Raw genomic sequence first — 19623 nt, forward strand, 5'->3', positions numbered from 1 at the left:
AATTTTGCAGCCAACATTCAGCTTTGAAGTGATGCCACATTACTAGAGAGGTTTAGTAGGCAATCAGCTTGTTGCTGCCACAACTGTTCTTTGATGTGCACTGGGTTTATTTTACCCCATTCATAACTGACCATGTTTGTGTCACATGACTTTCATGATGTCACTCAGGCAAAGTTAGCCCTGCTAACTAAAATGACTGCTCTGCAACCCCATAATCTCCAAGAACACTTTCAAGCTCAGTTTCATGAACCATTCTGCTACTAGATATAGTTGGAATGGGTTTCCTACAAGAGCAAAACCCTTTGTTGATCTGTCATGATGTCATTTGAGGTGAGGATGACAAAACAAGCCCTGCTAATCAAAACAACTGATCTACAGTGCCATGAACTCCAATAATAATCTCAATCATGGCATTATGAACCATAGTTTCTTGCAAAAATCCATGTGCAATGGAAGTCTGGGTTTTAGTTTTGCAGGCAGTGCGTCACCCAACATTATGGACGGAGTGCTGATGGGTAGACTGAATAATTGCTATAGGAAGGAATCTCTGTAAGCTTTGTACAGTATAAAGGAAACAGCACAAATCCAAGTCAATTGTCTTTCACAGGAGTCTTGAATATGTAAGTGAACACTCTGTATTAATGAAAAAACCACAAAAACGTGATGAGTAGCTAAATCCATAAACTGACCATAACTTTAGACTTGCACAATGACCAGTCACTGGAGTTATGCATCATCCTGTGGGGTCCATTAGGTTATGAAAGGATCAATCAAATAAGTGTTTTTTCTTAATTTGCATGTTGTTGTTTTAAAGTCTTGAGCACCAATATTATTATTCCTGCAAAATATTTCCATGATTTTCTTCCCCCCCCCCAAACCCCCCAAGCATCATCCGACAAAGCAATATATGGTACATTTATGTGCACATTTGTATATGTATGTGTACGTGTATATATTGTTACAAATCTATGCTCTTAAAATAAGTAATAGAAAAGAGTGTAACACAACAAGCTTTGTAAAATGTAACAAATAATTTATTTCCCTAGAATACAAAGTGAAAAAGAGAAAAAAGAACTTACGGTATTGCAAATTAAATCCCAAAATAATCAGAGAATTACAGACACAAGTCATAGTAATTTAAAGTTCTGAATAAAACACAGTGCAAGTCCCAAAGAAATCCAAAAATGGAAGGTGATGACAATTGTCTATTATGACTTATAGAGTGCTGATGTGTCAACAGTCTTTTGTTGAATCACAGCAATATAATTCTGGTTTGAATTCAGTATAAATGCCAGTGAATGCATCTATCTAAGAATTTTATCAGAGCACTTTTATATTTCCTGAGAATATAATCACTTGAATTCAATAATTTGAAAAAGTTCCAGCCCCCACCAAAACACTGGACACAACATACAACTTAACTAAGGTAAAACTTAAATTACGCATGACTAAGTCATCACAATTGCAAGATTATATAGTTCTCAGCTTTACCTCAGGTCACAATTAGGGCACATAAAAAATCCACAAATTTTGGCATAGGTCACATTATAAAATTACTGTAGCAGTCATATTCCATTAGGAAATATATACAATGTAAACATACATATATAAACAAAATGGTGGTACATGTACTCATTTCATGAAATATGTATATGCATTGTCACCAACAGCACATGGCTGTTTTGTTGTTATTTACATGCCACATATACTTAAACTGACCTAGATTTTGGGCTTACTGAGACAACACATGTACCCTTTTTAATGAGGCAACCAAAGGGAAAGAAGCTACGTCATACATCAAACGAAAATGAAATTTAATTAAAATTTAAATTAATTAAAATTAAATGGCTTTTAGCAAAATGAGCAGAGATGGGGGATAACGATAGTTCTGAATTTTATGCTAACTTCTTCTGTTTTAGCCTTGACAGTTGTTATGTCAAGATATTGTTAATTTAATTTGCATTTTATACTGCCGTTGGTAGCCATCATAAGCATAAACATAAGACACTTTTTTTTCCATGCACAAAAACACAACAAACTTGCATGACACAATAAATATGTTCCAATCAATGACAGCTTTTGAAAATGGAACAAGTTTGGTGATGACTTCTTTTAAAGAGTGCATTGTTCTTTATAAAAAGATTGTTGCTGGCTTGTTTTGATGAAGGTGCACATTTACTCAGGTCACAAAGAAAACCAATTTCTGAGGACCGTTGGCATATGCCCATTTGTTATAAAGTCTGGCGGTTAAACATCAAAGAGTTTGGAACTGGCAGCTTGTCAAGATAAACATTGATAAGAAAAGAAAGAATTTGTTTAAGCTGGGACCATGGGTTTATGTTGACCTCAACATAAGGATGACAAATTTGGTAGTACTAATAGACCATGAGACTGGAACTTTTTTCCATTGACATAGGTGGATTGTCAACACAAGTTATGTTGTTATAAGTGGGTATGACTCTGTGTGTGTGTGTGTGTGTGTATATATGTATATATATAAAAATAATGACTTTATTTAAGGAAAACGCTCATTTAGTCAACTGACCAATTTTCCATTAGGCCTTCTACAATGACATTTGTGTATATATATATATATATATATATATATATATATATATATATGATGCACACTTTTTACAAGATGAGGTGTCTTTAGACAACAAATGCTGCTAAAAACTCTACAACTGATCTACTGCTATAATAAAATATGTACAAGGATCCAAGGATGAGTACATACAAGATTCATACATATAGTATTGGAACATGTGTAAAACATTATAGGTGAGTACATGATAACAATGTTGTAAAAAGTAGTAGTACTGAATTAAACAAAATCATACAAATAATTGTTTCTGTAGATACTGACTAAGAAACTTCTTAAAAGCTTGGCATGTGTCACCTGACTTTATATAAGGTGGTGTCAATGGAATTCCATAATCTGGCTCCAGAAAAAGCAAAACTCTTCTTATAAAGTTCTGAATTTGGTTTAGGTAAATATAACTTGTTTGAGATGGATCTTAGTTCATACATATGTATATTTGTAACAAATTTAAAATTACATTTAAGATATTTTCAGGAGCCAAATCAAGTAAGGATTTATAGACTAGTCAACCCTACTGCAACTGAGTTCTCCGCTGAAATGGAAGCCACTTTAGGGTTTTAAAAAGATTTGTTAATTGTGTATCTAATTTGGCATCAAGAATAACTCTAGCTGCTCTTTTTAGAAGTTTCTGTAATCTTTCTTGATTTTCTGTACCACTATTACACCAGATAGAAATTCTAGGTATGGCACAATATATGCATTGTATATCTTTCTCTGTTCTTGAGGGAGATAAGATTTTATTCATTTCAAGAGATAAATCAGTGAGTTAACTTAATGACCTTATCTACTGGTATTTTCCAGCACAAGATATTGTCTATCATCCTGCCAAGTAGTTTTTCATTTTCAGACTGTTGTATATCCATTCTCTTTATCATTACTGTGAAATCATTTTTCTCAACTTTACTCTTGCTCACCTACCAGTGATCATGGCTTCTGATTGGCTGTATTTATCTTCATACCATTGTGTTCGCACCAGTTATTTATTTTTATCAAATCTTTATTTAATTTAGTGCAAATCTCATGGCCTGCTGATCCAATGTTATATAATGTTGTGTCATATGTGAACATGTTGGTGGTGGATAGCTCAGTGTGATATGGTAAATCACTGATGTACAGCAGAAAGAGTAATGGTCCAAGAACTGATCCATGTGGAACACCCGACTTTGTCAGTTTTCTTATGGAATAGAAACTTGTTGTTGTCTATTTTCAAGACTGGATTAAAACCAAGTTAAACTTTCATGGGTAACTTCATATATGTGGCAGGGTATTTTGATTTACAGGTCTAAAGCCTTTGTAAGGTCAAGAAACACTCTGCAAGGTTGCCTTGATCTACTGGTTTTAACCAATCATCCACCATTCTAGTTAGTGTACTCTGGCATAAACGTCCTTCAATTAAGCCTGATAGTCGTTGATGCAGCAAATTAAATGATTCCAGGTAGTTTCTAAATCATTACAAACATGTCTTTCTAATCGTTGAAGTGATGATAAAACTGATATAGATCTATAATTATTCATAGCAGAAAGATCTGGCTTCTTATGTATTGGAGTTACTTTTGCTAGTTTGAGTCCATTTGGAAAAATACCTCTGGAAATACTTAGATTGAAGATATACATAAGTGAAGGTACAATCAAATGAGATGAGTGTTTTATGAATTTAGGACTTATATTATCTGCTGCTGATCTGACATCAAGTCTAATTCACTTAAAAATAATGCAAGGCTTATTTTAGGTATTGTGAAGCATTCTTCTTTGCTATGTTTTGAACAAATAAATATGTTCATTTAGTTCATCAATGGAGAATATTTTAGGAGCTGTGAAATCCACAAGTTTTTCATTTATATTCACAAAGAAATCATTGAGTGCATTTGCAATTTAAAGAGGTTCTTGCTTAAAATTTTCATTACTAATACATGTAAGTGGCAGGTTATTGACAGATATGCCCCTCAAACCATTAAAGGTTTTCCAGAGATTTCTAACATTTTTTTTATAATACTATTTGATATTTCAGTGGAATAATAAGTTTTCTTTGCCTTTTGAATCATTGACTTGACTCTGTTTCTCCATAATCTGTAATTGTCAGTATTTTTTAATTTGTGAAATCTATCCCTTATGTGTGATTTGGATTTTTTTAAAAATGTAGCTCTAACAATTTTTCAGTAATATTGTTACGTTGTCTGCAGTGTGGCAGTTTATAGTGAGGTCTAGCTCAGGGGCATTGTGCTGCAGACATGTAGCATGATGTCCCACCCAGTCACATTATCCTGCCACCTGAGGCCGACCAGTCCTAACACTAACCAGCTCTTAATGCTGAGCACCAAGCATTAGGCAGCTGTTAATACCATTTTTGTAAGTCTTTGGTATGACTTGGCTAGGGATCAAACCCTTGACTGCCACTTCCCAGGCAGATGCTCTAACCACTAAGTCACTGGAGCAGTCACACCTTATGTGTGTGTGTGTGTGTGTCTATATATACATATATATATATATATATATATATATATATATATATATATATATATATAAAGTGAGAGAGAGTGAAAGAGAAAGAATTTCAAATATACACCAAACAACTGAAAGTGCTAACCCCCAAATCAACAGGTATTTTTTTTCTCACTTGTGTCAAATGCATACCATCAACAAAGTTTAGACAAAGTATGCGGGACAGAACTTAAGAAGTTTAGTGGAATTCATTTTTCCTTCTTTACGTCCCCTGACCATGACCTTTTGCCTTTAGACTGCCAAACTCTTCCTTATCTAAAATGCAATTGATCTACAAAGTCTGCTCTAAAAAGGTTTTTAAGAAGCAGAAACCTTTCTTTGGGTGAAGTCAGTTTGAGCTTGAACTTTAACACCAAACTCAGTAGCAATATTTTTAAATATAAATCTCAAAAGCAGACCATATACAAAATTTAATCAATGCACCTGGTATATAAAGCAAGTTATTGTGTAGACAGATTTCGTTTAGTCCCTGTGAGTTTGACTTTTTATTTCTTGAGTTAGAAATTGATAGGTTTTCTTCCTTGCTCAAACTGTGTACAACTTACTAAGTTTAGCAATTCCAGAATAAGGAGAACTTGAGTTTTTGTACAGAATCAACATAAAAAAAAGATGGCATGACAGTATCATAATATGATACCCTCTGCTTTAAGGTAATACTTACTGCAGGGATAACCAGGTGGTGCAACTGGCTGCCCAGGAAAACCACCCACTGGAAAAGACATACCTGGTGAGAAAGAAAATTTGATCATAAGAAATGTTAAAAAACTAATATGGAACAGGAATGAAAAAGTGGTCTAGCTAGAAGCTTAACAATGTATTTTCCATTGATGTGCCTGTTGTTTTAAATTAATCCAGGGAAAGGAATTATGGTGTTCTGCAAAAATTGGTTGTTCACAGTTTTTATATATTGAAACTGGTACAATTTCTTTTACTATTCAAATATTATTCATGCATCTTCTCACATCTTCAAAATTAAATTAGAGGAATGGTGAGCAATTTTCTCAAGTAAATATACTGCCAACACACTACACTTGACCTATGATGGTAATGAATCTATTGTAAAACATAAGCCCATAACTCTGCTGAAAACAGTGTGAGTACATAACCAGTCAATATACATATCTTCTGGTAATAACCATATGTACTAAGTTTCAATCCACTTGAAGAAATTGCATTCAAAAGAGTATGTCATGCACTGAATCCAGCTGTAAAACAAAACCTCTTAAAAAAGTCACAGGAAAACTAAAATTGGCAAAACCGAGAATCTTTAGATCATGAATATCAAATTTCAAATAAATCCATTAAACACTGCAAGACAAACTGCTTGACTAACTGCACTAACTAAATTGTATATTAAGCTAAAAGGCAAACAGGACAATAATTGTTTTTGTTTTAAAATGAAGGAGCAAAGTGATTTGTCAAAATGCAAATTCAGTCATATTATAATGTTTCATCACATTCCTTCAAAAACTTGTGATAAAGACATTGTGTCACACAATGCATTAACTGAGAAACAAAAGTGCAATAACTTTATATACAAAACTTATGGAAGCACAAAATTATTCACTAATTGTGCATCTTTTGATTCACAACAATCCATAAAAATATTCATGATGCTCAACTGGCCAAAAAGATTTTATTGTATAGATATATCTGCATTTAATGATACCACATAGTGCAATAATGCTATATTATGCCACCCAAAGTTAAAGCTCTAAAAATCAAGAATTGCAGAAAAACGTATGGAAGACAAAACTTTAAATTAAGTGTAAAACATGAATGTTACAGGATAAACTTTAAAGGGTATGGATCTTAAAATTCTGTAAAACTTAAGTAGAATAAAATACGAACATAAAATAATTATAATTGTTGAAAAATATGTTCAATATGTTTTTGAATATATAAAACGCATTCACAGGATAAGATCATTTCTCTTTTTAACTGCTGCTTATTGAAACCATTGATAATATTCTTCAGTGAAAACAATATTTTCAAGATGGACTACATGGTTACGGTTACAATAGTGGTTGCAAGATCATGTAGGACCAGCCTGACATTATAGGAAGCCTTTAGGAAAAACTCCATGTTAATAAAACTATTCACTCAGAAGGAGCAGTGATCATAATATGGCCGCCATTGTGGCCATATTCAAAACAAATTAAACTACAAGACTAAAATTGTAAAAGCTCCAACAAAAATTGATAACCAAAATATTTACCAAGTTTCATGGCAATCCCTCAAAAGTTGAGACCAAGATGTGCTGACATTAGATTGTGGGAACAAAGTGATTGTTGATATGTGTATCCTCAACTGAGGACCATACTATTTAGCAAGTTTCATGGCAGTCTATCATAAAATTGCAAGATTAGTTGTGCTCAAAAGACACTGTATTAAATAAGAAGAAAAAAGTGCAATAACTCAAACAAAAATTAATGGTGGAAAGTAATTTGTCTGTATGTGTTTCTTAAAGTGATGATCATAACATGTTATGGCAATCCAACAAAAAATGTCAAACCAGTTACATTAAAATGATTGTGTCAAACACTACATTAACCTTTGCAACAAAAGGGGCAATAACTCTAAAAACAAATGTAGGAACAAAGTGATATGTCACTATGCACATCTTCAGCTGATGACCATATTATTTCATGGCAATCCACCAAAAAGTGTGCTGTGAAGAGCATACTATACACCTGCCTCTAGTTTAATAGTCCTTTAGGTAGTCACTAGTTGGGCACACTGACTTAGAAGATTATGACGAATGGGTCTCATTTACCTTGATCTTTATTGCATGCAATATTGAATTAAACTTCATGTTCAAGAATTGTTATTGACCTAATGTGAATGTGACCACTGACCTTGAGTCTAAAGTGCAAGCCATTGAAAAATTTTGGTCAAAGAACTCTGTGCCAGATATTGCAAACCCATTTTCCTCTGAGCCAATGTCCTTGACCTTTGTAAAATCAACAGGCTTCTTCTATACCTTAAGTGCAAGACAGTCTCAAAGTTTGGCTCAGTTTTAAAATGTAGAACTAATGTTACTCTGGAAACCATTTTTTTGATCAGTCAGTGACCTTGACCATTTACCTTTTTATTGCAAAACTGATGTGGTCTTCATTAATTCAAGTGCAATCCAGTCACAAAGTTTGTTAACTATAAATGATGGACAAGTAGAATTATTGTGCTAAATAAAACTTGCAACAGCTGGATGTTCAGACATATAATAACAATATGCTCCACCTTATAAACACTTATTACTTGTGATAATGAGTGTTATATGGAAGGACACACAAGCAGAAGGCCAGACTTGAGGAGTATTTACCCCACCTCTATAAAGCTATGAGTATAAAAGTTCAAAATTTAAGAACTCAACATTTTAAACTTTACATGCACTTGTGTAATATTTGTTCTTAGCAATATCCATTTTTTTTGTAAGGAAATAAAATAAAGCTCTTCTTACCCCCTGGGTATGCTCCAGCAGGGTATACAAGCTGGTTTGGTGGTGGGTACGGACCCATTGGTTGTCTAGGGTACATCTCTCTGGGTGGTGGAGATTGAAAGCTTGGTGGGTGAGGAACTAGGATGGCAGGCTGGGTAGGGGGCACAATACCTGTAGGGTACCCTCCTAAAGGATAATTTCCATGTTGTCCAGGGTGGTTAGTATGCCCACTTGGATACAGATCCTGTCAAGAAATAACACTAGATGTTAGGAAACCTTACTCTTTGATGAAAATGTAGCAAGAAATTTAGAGAATTTCAATCATTTCAAACATTTTAAAGATTCATTTCAAGAAGCTTTATTGGTCCAGATTTCATGACCATACATAATGAAAAAGTGTATCTTCCAGATATGAATGACACATCAAATCAATATAAATATTTATTTTTTAGACATTTCATTTACAATAAAAAATATCTGAAAATATTAGGGTAATTTCGGGCCCAGAAATTTCTCTAGTTTTTATGAGCTTTATCCTTTGTACACTGTATACATTATTATAGCTCCAAATTCAAGAGAATGTGCTGAAAAAGAAATTAAGCAACCAAATGTTGTCTGACAGAAATGAAAAGCCAATGTTTTGCTACAAAACTTAAATACAATTATGAACTTTTAAATGATGTTTTAAAAATAAAATGCAAGTCAAATTCAGGAAGTAGGAAAAGCATTTGGTACTCATATCATATTTGATCTGCAGAAAATAAATATCAGAAAGGTAGGAACTGTGATATCCCTCTTATAAGGTCACCCCTTCCATAGCAGGAAAGTGGCTTTATAAGAATGGTAGCCTTTCTAGAGGGGGATCATAAAGAGACGAGTAATAACTACATATAAGGTATGAAAGGCATAACTAAGTTGTCACATATTTATTTATCAGGTTAAGGAATCTATGTGATAAAACTTATAGCAATGTTATTTAAGATAATTATGAACCAACATCAGTTGTGCTGCAAAATTGCTTTGTGAATTAAATCTAAGCACAAACATCCCACTATAACTATCCCTGCCCATCAATTCCATTTTCCCATTCACTGCAGTAGAATACATTGTTTATAATTACTCATGAGATTTCTATCTGTAAGCACACAATAAAGATATATATACATAGAGTATATTGATGTTTGTTTGAATCTTTCTGACATCGAAATTTCTCAGTAATAGTTAGAAGACTCTCCCTCCTTTGGTTTATTCAAATTATTTTCACTTTTCATTCTAAATTGATAATATCTACCACTTGAATGTTTGAACAAAAATTTCCTTCAAAAGCAATTTGTAGTTGTTACACAGGATGCTCAATGTTTACGAAGGAAGTAAGTTTGTTGGTTGATTTCTTTGTGTCTGATGCCCTTTAAGTATGGTGCATTTCATTACTAATGTGAGAGAAACCACAATGACTAACATAAGATTTTATTTTCTGGTTACTTGATGTCAAACTGACTTAAGCTAAACAATACTGTGCTTCTCAGTGCTTACTTTCATCAGTAGTAATAATAACCAATAATTATCAAAGTAACAAAACTATAACATCTAAGCATAGGTAACTGGATTTCTTACCTGTTTGTATGGATTAAAGTTATTTTATTGGCATCTTGGAACAAATATCAATGTGTTGAGAGAAATCAACAAATATTCTGAGATTTCTGTCTGTAAGTGCCATTATGTGATCACTTGTAAGGAATAAATATGAAGCTTTTTACTAATATGTCAGCACTTGGTGTGTTAGATGGGTGGCTGTCCTGGACAGATACTTTAGAAAACAAACTCATCATTGCCATGGGATTATGGTCATATAAAGCAGGTGGCTACTGGTCAAGGGGAACATGTGTATAGTGAAAATCCCCTTCACTGGCCGCTCTATAATCTACCTACCTCCATAGCTTGGTCACCTCTATAATTTGGCTTCCGCTATAACCTGAACCTTTTTTAACCTGGGTACCTCTAAAGTTGGCCCACAATTGCATCACAATAAGGGTGTTGAGGTAACCTCTGAGAAAGGAGTTAAAAATGTTGGTCCCTACCATCATTGCTATAGTGACTTATGGAAAATGCAGCCACAGCTATAGATTTTTCCATAATGTTCCCTTTATTTATTTTCTCACATTAATGCTGGAACCGGCAGATAATTTCCAGCTTTCACAATTTTATAATCAATTACACTATTTCTTGGTGCTAATAATAATAATAATAACAACACATCTAATAATATTAACTTTATTTAAAGAGGACAATAACAGTAGCTGAAGAACTCATTTACCTTGAGGCCCTCATATTAGGGAACTTTTATATATATACAAACACATATATGCATGTATATATACAACATTGTATTCACACATTCTTTCCTTTCTCTCCCCCAAATGGATATCCATCCATACATAATGAACCCACATGGTCAATTTGCATGCAATATGCATTAAATGCCCATTAGATGGGTAGTATATTTAATGATACCCAGAGGCTGAATGTTCCTCTTGTCTCAAATGTGGTGGAGACTGAGAGTGATCCCTTCAGAAGCTGTCGATCAAAAAAGGTTCCAGACTTCCACACAAAGAGAAGTGGCGTAAGTGCCTCTTTGGCATCTGAAGTACACTATGACTGATATGTCCATGACATGACGGTGTCTTAAGAGACTGATGCACTATGCATTTCTAGACTGTTCATATGAAGAGAAGAATTATGCCTCCACCATAAACCCTGAAGGACTAACCCCATTAGCTCTAGGTAAGCACCATAACCCAAATATGAGGTATTGATATGATGAACAAGTGAGGTTCTGGAGCTTGTATTAAAACTCCAGCCATGATTTATTCACCACCTATATTGGTAATGAAATTTGGATCCCGACGGAATCCAAAGTAAAAAGTGGTCCCTTTGATGTCTCCAATTTGCTAGCAGTAGAAAATGCAGAGGGTCCGATAAAAAATTTCCATGGGAACTAATATTTATTTCATTTGGGTCTCCAGGAGTGTGAGGTAGAGATGAGCAGACAATGAAATCCTCTTGAAAACTTGCTGTGATGTTCAGCACAGTATCTGTGTGAACCTGTTGGTAGGTGAATATGAATAGTCCCTTGATTTGTGAAGAAATTTATACTGAAAAGGAATCAAATTGGTGATCAAGTCTAGCTGAATCACTATCTTCAACAGAGTCAGAGGTTTCAGAGCATGATATGTGTGACAAAGTTGTGTATCAACCAACCATCAAAAATACGGGGCACCTCTAATGATCTCAATTGTTATTACTCCCATCACCTTGGTAAAGATTCCTTGTGAGGAGCTAAGAAAAAACTTAAAATTGGAAAACCTGCTTGCCCATACAGAACAGCTGGAATTTCCTGTGGGATGGAAAGATGGGGATGTGTATGTAACCATCCTGGAGGTATATGGAGACTACCCAGCCTTTGGCATTCCTGACTGGAGCTGATGTCTCCATCTTGAAGTGTTCTTTATAATAAACTTGTTTAATGGGGAAAGCATGTCATTAAAAATATCCAGTGTGGTATGCATATAATGATGTGCAGCTCTGCCAACAGTGAATGTGAATGTTTCATTGTCTTGGGTATCTTCTTCGGAAGCTTCTGTAGGACAGCAGCAAAGACTTCTCCTTTAAAATGTTGAAGTCTGCTGACAAAAAGGCTGGCATGTGAAGTTATGGTAACTGTGGCAGGATGCACACCTTAAGGTCAATAGCTTCAAGTGTCTTGGCTGGGATACAGGTTCAGGCTCCCATTGAACAGATGTGAACCCTGCAACTAACTGCTGGAACCAGTGGTCATTAGGTCAAACAGGAGAATGACCTACCCCTCTGCTGTCTGGCTGCATACTGGCCTTGTGCCAGCTTTTGTGCTATACCCCTTCCCATGGTCAAGAGAGAAGCAGCACAAGACTGACATTTCTGAGTCTCATATAGGATCTCCATACTGGAGAGAACTCTCATGTTTGATGACCCTGAAGGCTTCTGTCACAGTTCATGAGGCAGAATGAATTTATCAAAGGAAATATATCAAAGAATTCAATGTACACCTCTCAATTACTCATGAGCAATGGGGTCCATAAACGCTGACCACAACAAAATTGAGGGTGTGAGATAGCAAGGGATCTAAAATGTGGTTGATATTGATAGAGAGAAGGACGGTACCAGCAAATTTTAGTGATCAGTGGGAATTAAAATCTTTGCCCTACACAGATATTTGGATTTTAATATTAACAATGCTAGATCTTATAAAGTCACAGTTAATAAAATGATGATAGGCTTTTAATATAAATCCAGTTGACCTGCAGTACTCACAAATTCATGCATCAGTAAAATTGAAGTTGCTCACCCTCTCATTATTAAACCTTGTATATCCATCTTAAGGAAACACTAATGAACAAAGGCCTCATAGCTCATCAACTACTGGATAAAAGCACATTAATATCATTGCAATAATTAATTCCTCCTAATGGCAGTTTTAAATGTCACTGCTCATTTGTCAATTGCTCATGAAAATGACTGAATATAACTCCATGTTTTTTGCACTAAAAACAGAAGCAGTAGACTGATAGCATATGAAATGATTTAATACAAATCCTTGAAGCTTATACTAATAAACACAAGTGGTATTTTGTACTATCTCAAAAAACAACAGATCAATTTAAAAAAAATATGTTGTTCAAAAAGAAAGAAAACAAAAATCAGATATATGAATGTTTTATTACAACTTGCAAGTTGTTTTCAGGGGTATCACTTCAAAGTTTAAACAATAATCAAAGAATTGGCCAAAGGCAAAAACTGGGAGTTGTGTTTCATTTTAGCAAAAAAGTATGCTGATCTAGTCTCCTGGGTTGTTGCTATGATATTGGAACCTTTCATATGCAGTAATTGACAGGAGACAATTACTGATATTTAGGTAGTATTAGCATGTCAATGGACAATTAAGTTCTCAACAGTAGTCAAAGTAAAGCCAACTTAGCCACTGAGTATGCACTTAATTAGACTCTCATAGAAATTCTTGTAGGCATCCATGTGACAGTTGGCTGACGTTGTTCTTATTAAAAATATGAAGATTTACTGAGTCTGTTCTAGAATTGAAAATTTAGTGGGGAAACCATGTGAAAAAAGGGTGGAATTTTCTGAATATAGGAGATATTTAAAGAAGAAACTCAAAGATGTTACTATGTCAATTCGAATGCTATGCAGTTTTATCACTAAGGTAGATGGTCAGAGCAATTAAGAAGTGCCAGTGTGACAAAAATAGTTTGATATTTTCATATATCTGCCTGTGATTTAAAGATATCTCTGAAGCAATGGTTAATTTATGTGAAGAGATCAGAGTTACATCAGAATCAGGCGTCATTCAATGTTTGAGCTATTTCGACCAAAGGCATTACAATTTTCAAGATATAGATTATTAATGTAATTAAATTATGCACAACAAAAAGCCAATATCACAAGTCCACAGTTGTACAGAAAACATTTTCTGTCTACTTGTTAACCTTTGTCATCTGTTTATTGAGCATCTTCAACCTTCTGCGTTCATGTCTGGGGAGGTGCTTGAACTCATCATTTGAGCTAGAGGATGAGGAGCTGGAACTGGAGTTGCTCCGCTTGTGGTGGTGCTTTGGCATCACAACACTACACCTGAATCTGAAATAAACACCCTCACAATGAATAGTGTATCATATGTGTAGTGCTCTTAATTTTCTGCATTCTGTTAAAATTTACATTTCTTTTGCACTACTGACATTTATATAGTTTAACTTGTTTGTGGTGCTTCAGAGTTATGAAAGCACTGTTCTTAAATCTGAAATACTGGTACATTACATTGTATTAACAAACTTTAAGTTGATTAACTGTATGTAATGCTTGTGAGGCTTTCAGGTTAATTTGAAGTCTGAAACAACAAATCAGCTACAGTTGCAATAGTTAGTAAAGCTCCATTGAAAAACACTAAAACAAAAAATATTGTAAGTACTTATTCTCATGATGAATAATAAAATAAAAGAACACACATACTACAGAAGAAACCTTGTGGCAAAGACAATGTATCAGTTCCAATGATGACCAAATAAATTTGGGTTGGAAATGCTCAATCCAGTCATACCTGATCTAATGATGTAAACATTTTCAAACTTTTGAATTGTGTTGAGACCAAGAGTTACTAAATGTAACAAAATCATTTTATTCCTTTTCACCTCAAACGGATAAACATGGGTGCATGTTCTTTAAGTCTAACCTTTTCAACCTCTCCACAACTTCCCTTATTAGAAACCACTAGACCCTCTTGATGGTCTGATGGACCCAAGCATCTATATTTAAGCAAATGGGGAGAATTCAAACCTCAGAGATGACAAGTTGTTTCAAGTACCATTAAGCAAGGTACTTTGTATCAGCTCATCTTCTTTGATCAAACTTTTGTTCCACTAAAATCCTCAAATTTTATTACAAATAAAATTTAACATTATACAGCTCATGAAATTTCAGACAATATCAATATTTTTGTCACAGATATACATATTGGAAAAGATGCAAGATCATTTTTAGTTTTAAAATGTAACATGTATGGAAACCTTTTTAATCTTGAAAAAAAACTGAGCTCTGGAAATCCCGAAATTTGAGAAAATCTTCAAAATTTCCCTCCAAGATAAAATAAGTATTCTGTCAGGGAAAATTCAAGATTTATGACTGAATTTTATTCCTCGGTGCCTGCTACCATACAGTAAGAAAGAGTTCAAAACTTTCAATTTGTGGAAGAAATTTGGAGTTAAGTAAACCTGGGGCCTGTTTTTTGTTGCAAAATATTTACTGATAACAGCTAACATTACTTCATGAAATAAAAGCCTGTTAAATAAAGGTTATCATTATTATTATTAATACTGCAAAATCATTGCTTTAAATTTGTTCATGGCACACCAATAAACCAGTAAAATATCTGAAATGACCTAAATGAAAAGCTTAATTAAGGTGTCATGGAAGACAGATGGACAGACAAGGGTAATGCTACATGTCCCTACTGCTGTCATGGTGGAGCATAGAAATAAATTGGAAATTGGAAAAACTTTCCAACCATTTGCAAAATGTAGGCACTTGCAAGCAAGTGGTTTTTTAAATGTTACCTTTGGTACAATGTAACCAATACCATGTTTAAATTGGTAATATAAGGAATGCATTAAAAAAAACAAAAGAGAATGTTACTTTGGTTGAAAAACTTAGAGACCATATTCTAAACGGAGGTAAATTTCAAGTTAGGTCAGCCCAAACTTAGTTGACTAAATGTCAGTTGTTCTTTGTCAGGAAATAATTGGTTGTCTTAAATCATGCATACTACCTGACCCTGTGAATGACAGGTGAAGACAGGCATCTTATCAGTCAGGATCTGAAAAATCTGAAAACAGTTTATTGCCCAGAATTAAGAATTTTGTATACATGAACACAAATCTTAATTTTTCATTTATATTACCAATACAAATTTTGGCCATGTGACAGAAAATTTGACTTGCCTGGCAAAATGTTTAAATTGTCCAGGGATGCCAGACAATGGATTTCTCCATCTATTAATTATTAATTACCCATGTAGAAAGCAACTTGCACCATATAGCCATTATTGTGCTGATATGCCATTATAAATACATACATACATACATACATACATACATACATACATACATGCATGCATAGGCATACTCAATTACATCTACAGATCTCAATGGAGATGATACAACAATATCAGGCATCCAAAATACAAAACATGAACTGGAAATTTCTATACAGGATGAAGCTAAACAAACTGAACAACTAGTTCACATCTAATGGCATGGTAGTTAATACTGGTAAAACTAAAGTATATTTCATAACATGGCAAAAAAGAACAAATCTTGATCAAGATGAACTATGTCTAACATGGAAGGATATATATTTGCAAATGGTCTGTTATATATATATATATATATATATATATATATATATAGATATATATAGAGAGAGAGAGATATTAACCCATCATGTCACGCATGGACTGGACATATAAAATATATAGGTAAAACAGTTAAATAAACTTTATGGCTTCTCAGTAGGATAAAATAGTTTTTCCGAGAAAGGTACAAAAAACTATTTTACAACAGTTACATATAACCCTAATTAGATTACTGTAATACATTAGGGGGATAATTTAAATGATAAAAACAGCAAAGCTTGCACGTCTTCAAAAAAGCGCATATAGACTAATATCAATCCAAACAGAAAGCAGGAAAAACCTAGCTGTTAAGTTAAAAATATTGCCTATTAGAGACCAACTCCAGCTGATAAAAGCAGTTAATGTACAAGATATCCAATAACAGTGCTTCTGCATATTTTCAGTCACTGGCTACCTGGTAAAACTCCCTACTTGAGAGCCATGTCTAACAAACAGTATAAAATTCCTAAACCAAGTAAGGAATTATTGAACGAAAAAGTTTCCAGTACTCTGGAACTTTGCTCTGGAACAGTATTCCAGTTGAGATTAGAAATGCCCACTCTATTTCCTTCATCCAAACCCAATATACCAATATATCCAGTGGCTTTTGAAATGCAGTTAAAAAGAGAATGAAAACAACTGTATTTTTATTCATGAATGCCTCTGGGCATCATTAAATCTACTACCCATCTATCTGTTACTAATTGCATATTACATGTATATCGACTCTGGTGTCAGTATGTATGGATGAGGATCCATCTGGCGATAGAAAAGATAGAAAGTAAATATAATGTTGTTTTTACTGATTTTGTCTAAAGTACCATCAGCAGGCCTGGGTGGCTGAGTGGTCTAAGGTACCATCAGTAGGCCTGGGTGGCCGAGTGATCTAAAGTACCATCAGTAGGCCTGGGTGGCCAAGTGGTCTAAGGTGCTTGCCTTAATAGATCACTCACATCTCACCTTTGTTTGTGTGGGTTCAAGTCTTGGCTTGTCTGTTGATATCTGAGAAAGCTTGTCAGTAGCTGCCTGTGGGTTGGTGATTTCTTCTGGATTCTTCCTCTACCAAATATATTAGCCACCATGTGTAGCCTATTATGTGCTAAAAAGTGTGTTAAACCCACAAAACCAAACCAAACCTAAAGTATCATAAGCAAGAGAAATTGAATTAAACCTGTGTGATCCATCTCATTTACTACATATCCAACAGCAGACTCAGCTCTATCACTGTATAATGAATAGTATCAATCTGCTGGTGCTTTATTGGTCATCAGATCTGTGACTACCCTATTCACAGATTGGTCATCAGATCTGTGACTACCCTATTCACAGATTGGTCATCAGATCTGTGACTACCCCATTCACAGATTGAGCGGGACCCCCGAGTGGCTGAGTGGTCTAAAACACTCTCTGTTACGGATCACTGCCATCTCACCTTTGTCTGCGTGGGTTCGAGTCTCAGATTTGGCTAATGTGGGTATGTGAGAAAGCTTGCCAGTAGCTTCTCATAGCTTGGTGGTTCTTTCCAGGGTTTTCTCGGGTTCTTCCTCCACCATTAATACTGGCTGCCATGTATAGCCTATTGTGTGCTGAAAAATGGCATTAAATCCTACAACAACAACATCACCGATTGATCATCAGATCTGTGACTATTCACAGATTGGTCATCAGATCTGTGACTACCCCATTCACAGATGCAAAAGTAAGATAAACAGTAAACTCCATATGTAATAAAATCTTATGTAATGAAATATTAGATATTACAGACACATTATGAGGTTCCTTTCTGTTTGTTAGAAAACATTTTAACTTGGATATAACAAAAAGAGTCCATCAGTGGGACTGATGCTCCATGTCTCAAAAATATGTTGGAATCCTTATAAACAGATCAATGAAATAACTTAAGTGTTGTCCATTTGTATACACTGGATGGCTTTTGTTTTTAAAATTGGTAGAGGGGTACAAACAAACGTGAGGGTGTGCAAACACTCATATAGAACTGACGTTATTAGAGGTATCGCAATGAAATCAGTATATTTCTGACATGGTGAAAGTAAGTGTTCAAGTGTATTAAAACAGAGTGCTCTAGGTCTATGATATATGGACAACAGCCCAGACGAAAAAGATTGTACAATTAAAATTTTTAAGTCATCTCAATCGCCTGCTATATAATTACTCAGTAGTTATGCTGGTTATTAAAAGTCTTAAGGCAAGCAGCTTTACATTTTATTTCAAATCGTGGTACCCTTTGGGGAAATGAGTCTATCACTATCTCGAATATAGTAACTCAGGGAGATCGACCATTTATAATTTTCGGGAGGGGGACGTACAACGCAAACATATACCTTCAAAATTTCTTGCTCTAGTTTAAGAAAAGAAGACACTAATTATATCCATAATATTAATTTAAACAAAATAATATCATGCAATTAAAGAAAAACATATCCATCTTCCCAGTCCACTCCCGCCCATGCTGTTTTTTAATTTTAAAAACTTAATTACGTTTCTATAGTATCTCCAGTTTGAACAAAAGCCCTTATCTAACAACTTTATCGCATGCTCCAGTAATAGAACACTGGGGTACTAAAAGCAATACATCTATGAGTCTTTATCCTCTTCTCAATGGTTGATCGAACTAGCAGACGATTCCTGGAACGCGCGCCACTAACATACATTGTAATTCAATCGGAATATCGTCGGTCTTTTCCATCGCATTGTTTAAACTTATGCGTCTCGTATCGGAAAGAAAATTACAATTACGGTAAGGAAACGAACGTTACATACAGTTCGCGGCGGTATGAAACATTGCAAAAGAGATTATTTTAGAAAAATATGTTCTGAATACTTAGAAAAGGATGAAAAGCTTTGTAGGCGTATAAGATTTAGTTCTTTAAATTGTATCACAAACCTGCATTAGTATACAGGGGCTCATAACGGTACTTTCAATTTGCGATTTATTTTTATATACTAGTAGAGCATTTTGTGATTTACAGGTAAATTTTTATCAATGTTTCGAGCCTCTGTGATTGGTATATCTCAGAAATCCTCAATCAGGGTTTCTTATTAATAAAATGGTAAAGAAAGTCAACATATGAT

The 19623-nt window shown here is 34.4% G+C and overlaps 1 protein-coding gene across 3 annotated transcripts in view; it reads right to left on the reverse strand.

Moving 5' to 3' along the window:
- The window catches only part of LOC149806242 (uncharacterized), a 41023-nt gene extending 21815 nt beyond the window's left edge, over positions 1 to 19208 (reverse strand). Inside the window, exons 1-4 of one of the 3 annotated variants that reach the window (XM_089951188.1) lie at positions 19030 to 19147; positions 14075 to 14225; positions 8562 to 8784; positions 5763 to 5825 (exon numbers count right to left, since the gene is read on the reverse strand). In XM_089951188.1, the coding sequence (XP_089807314.1) occupies positions 5763 to 5825; positions 8562 to 8784; positions 14075 to 14206 (418 nt within the window). In that variant the 5' untranslated portion in view covers positions 14207 to 14225; positions 19030 to 19147. Of the gene's footprint in view, positions 1 to 5762; positions 5826 to 8561; positions 8785 to 14074; positions 14226 to 15906; positions 15951 to 19029 lie in introns of those variants that run through there. The other 2 variants (XM_089951189.1, XM_089951187.1) reach the window with 2 other exon arrangements.
- Between the last annotated feature and the right edge of the window lie 415 nt (positions 19209 to 19623).

Source organism: Sinohyriopsis cumingii, chromosome 2 (assembly GCF_028554795.1).
Source record: "Sinohyriopsis cumingii isolate HCF-2022 chromosome 2, ASM2855479v2, whole genome shotgun sequence".
In the NCBI taxonomy this organism is placed as follows: domain Eukaryota; kingdom Metazoa; phylum Mollusca; class Bivalvia; order Unionida; family Unionidae; genus Sinohyriopsis; species Sinohyriopsis cumingii.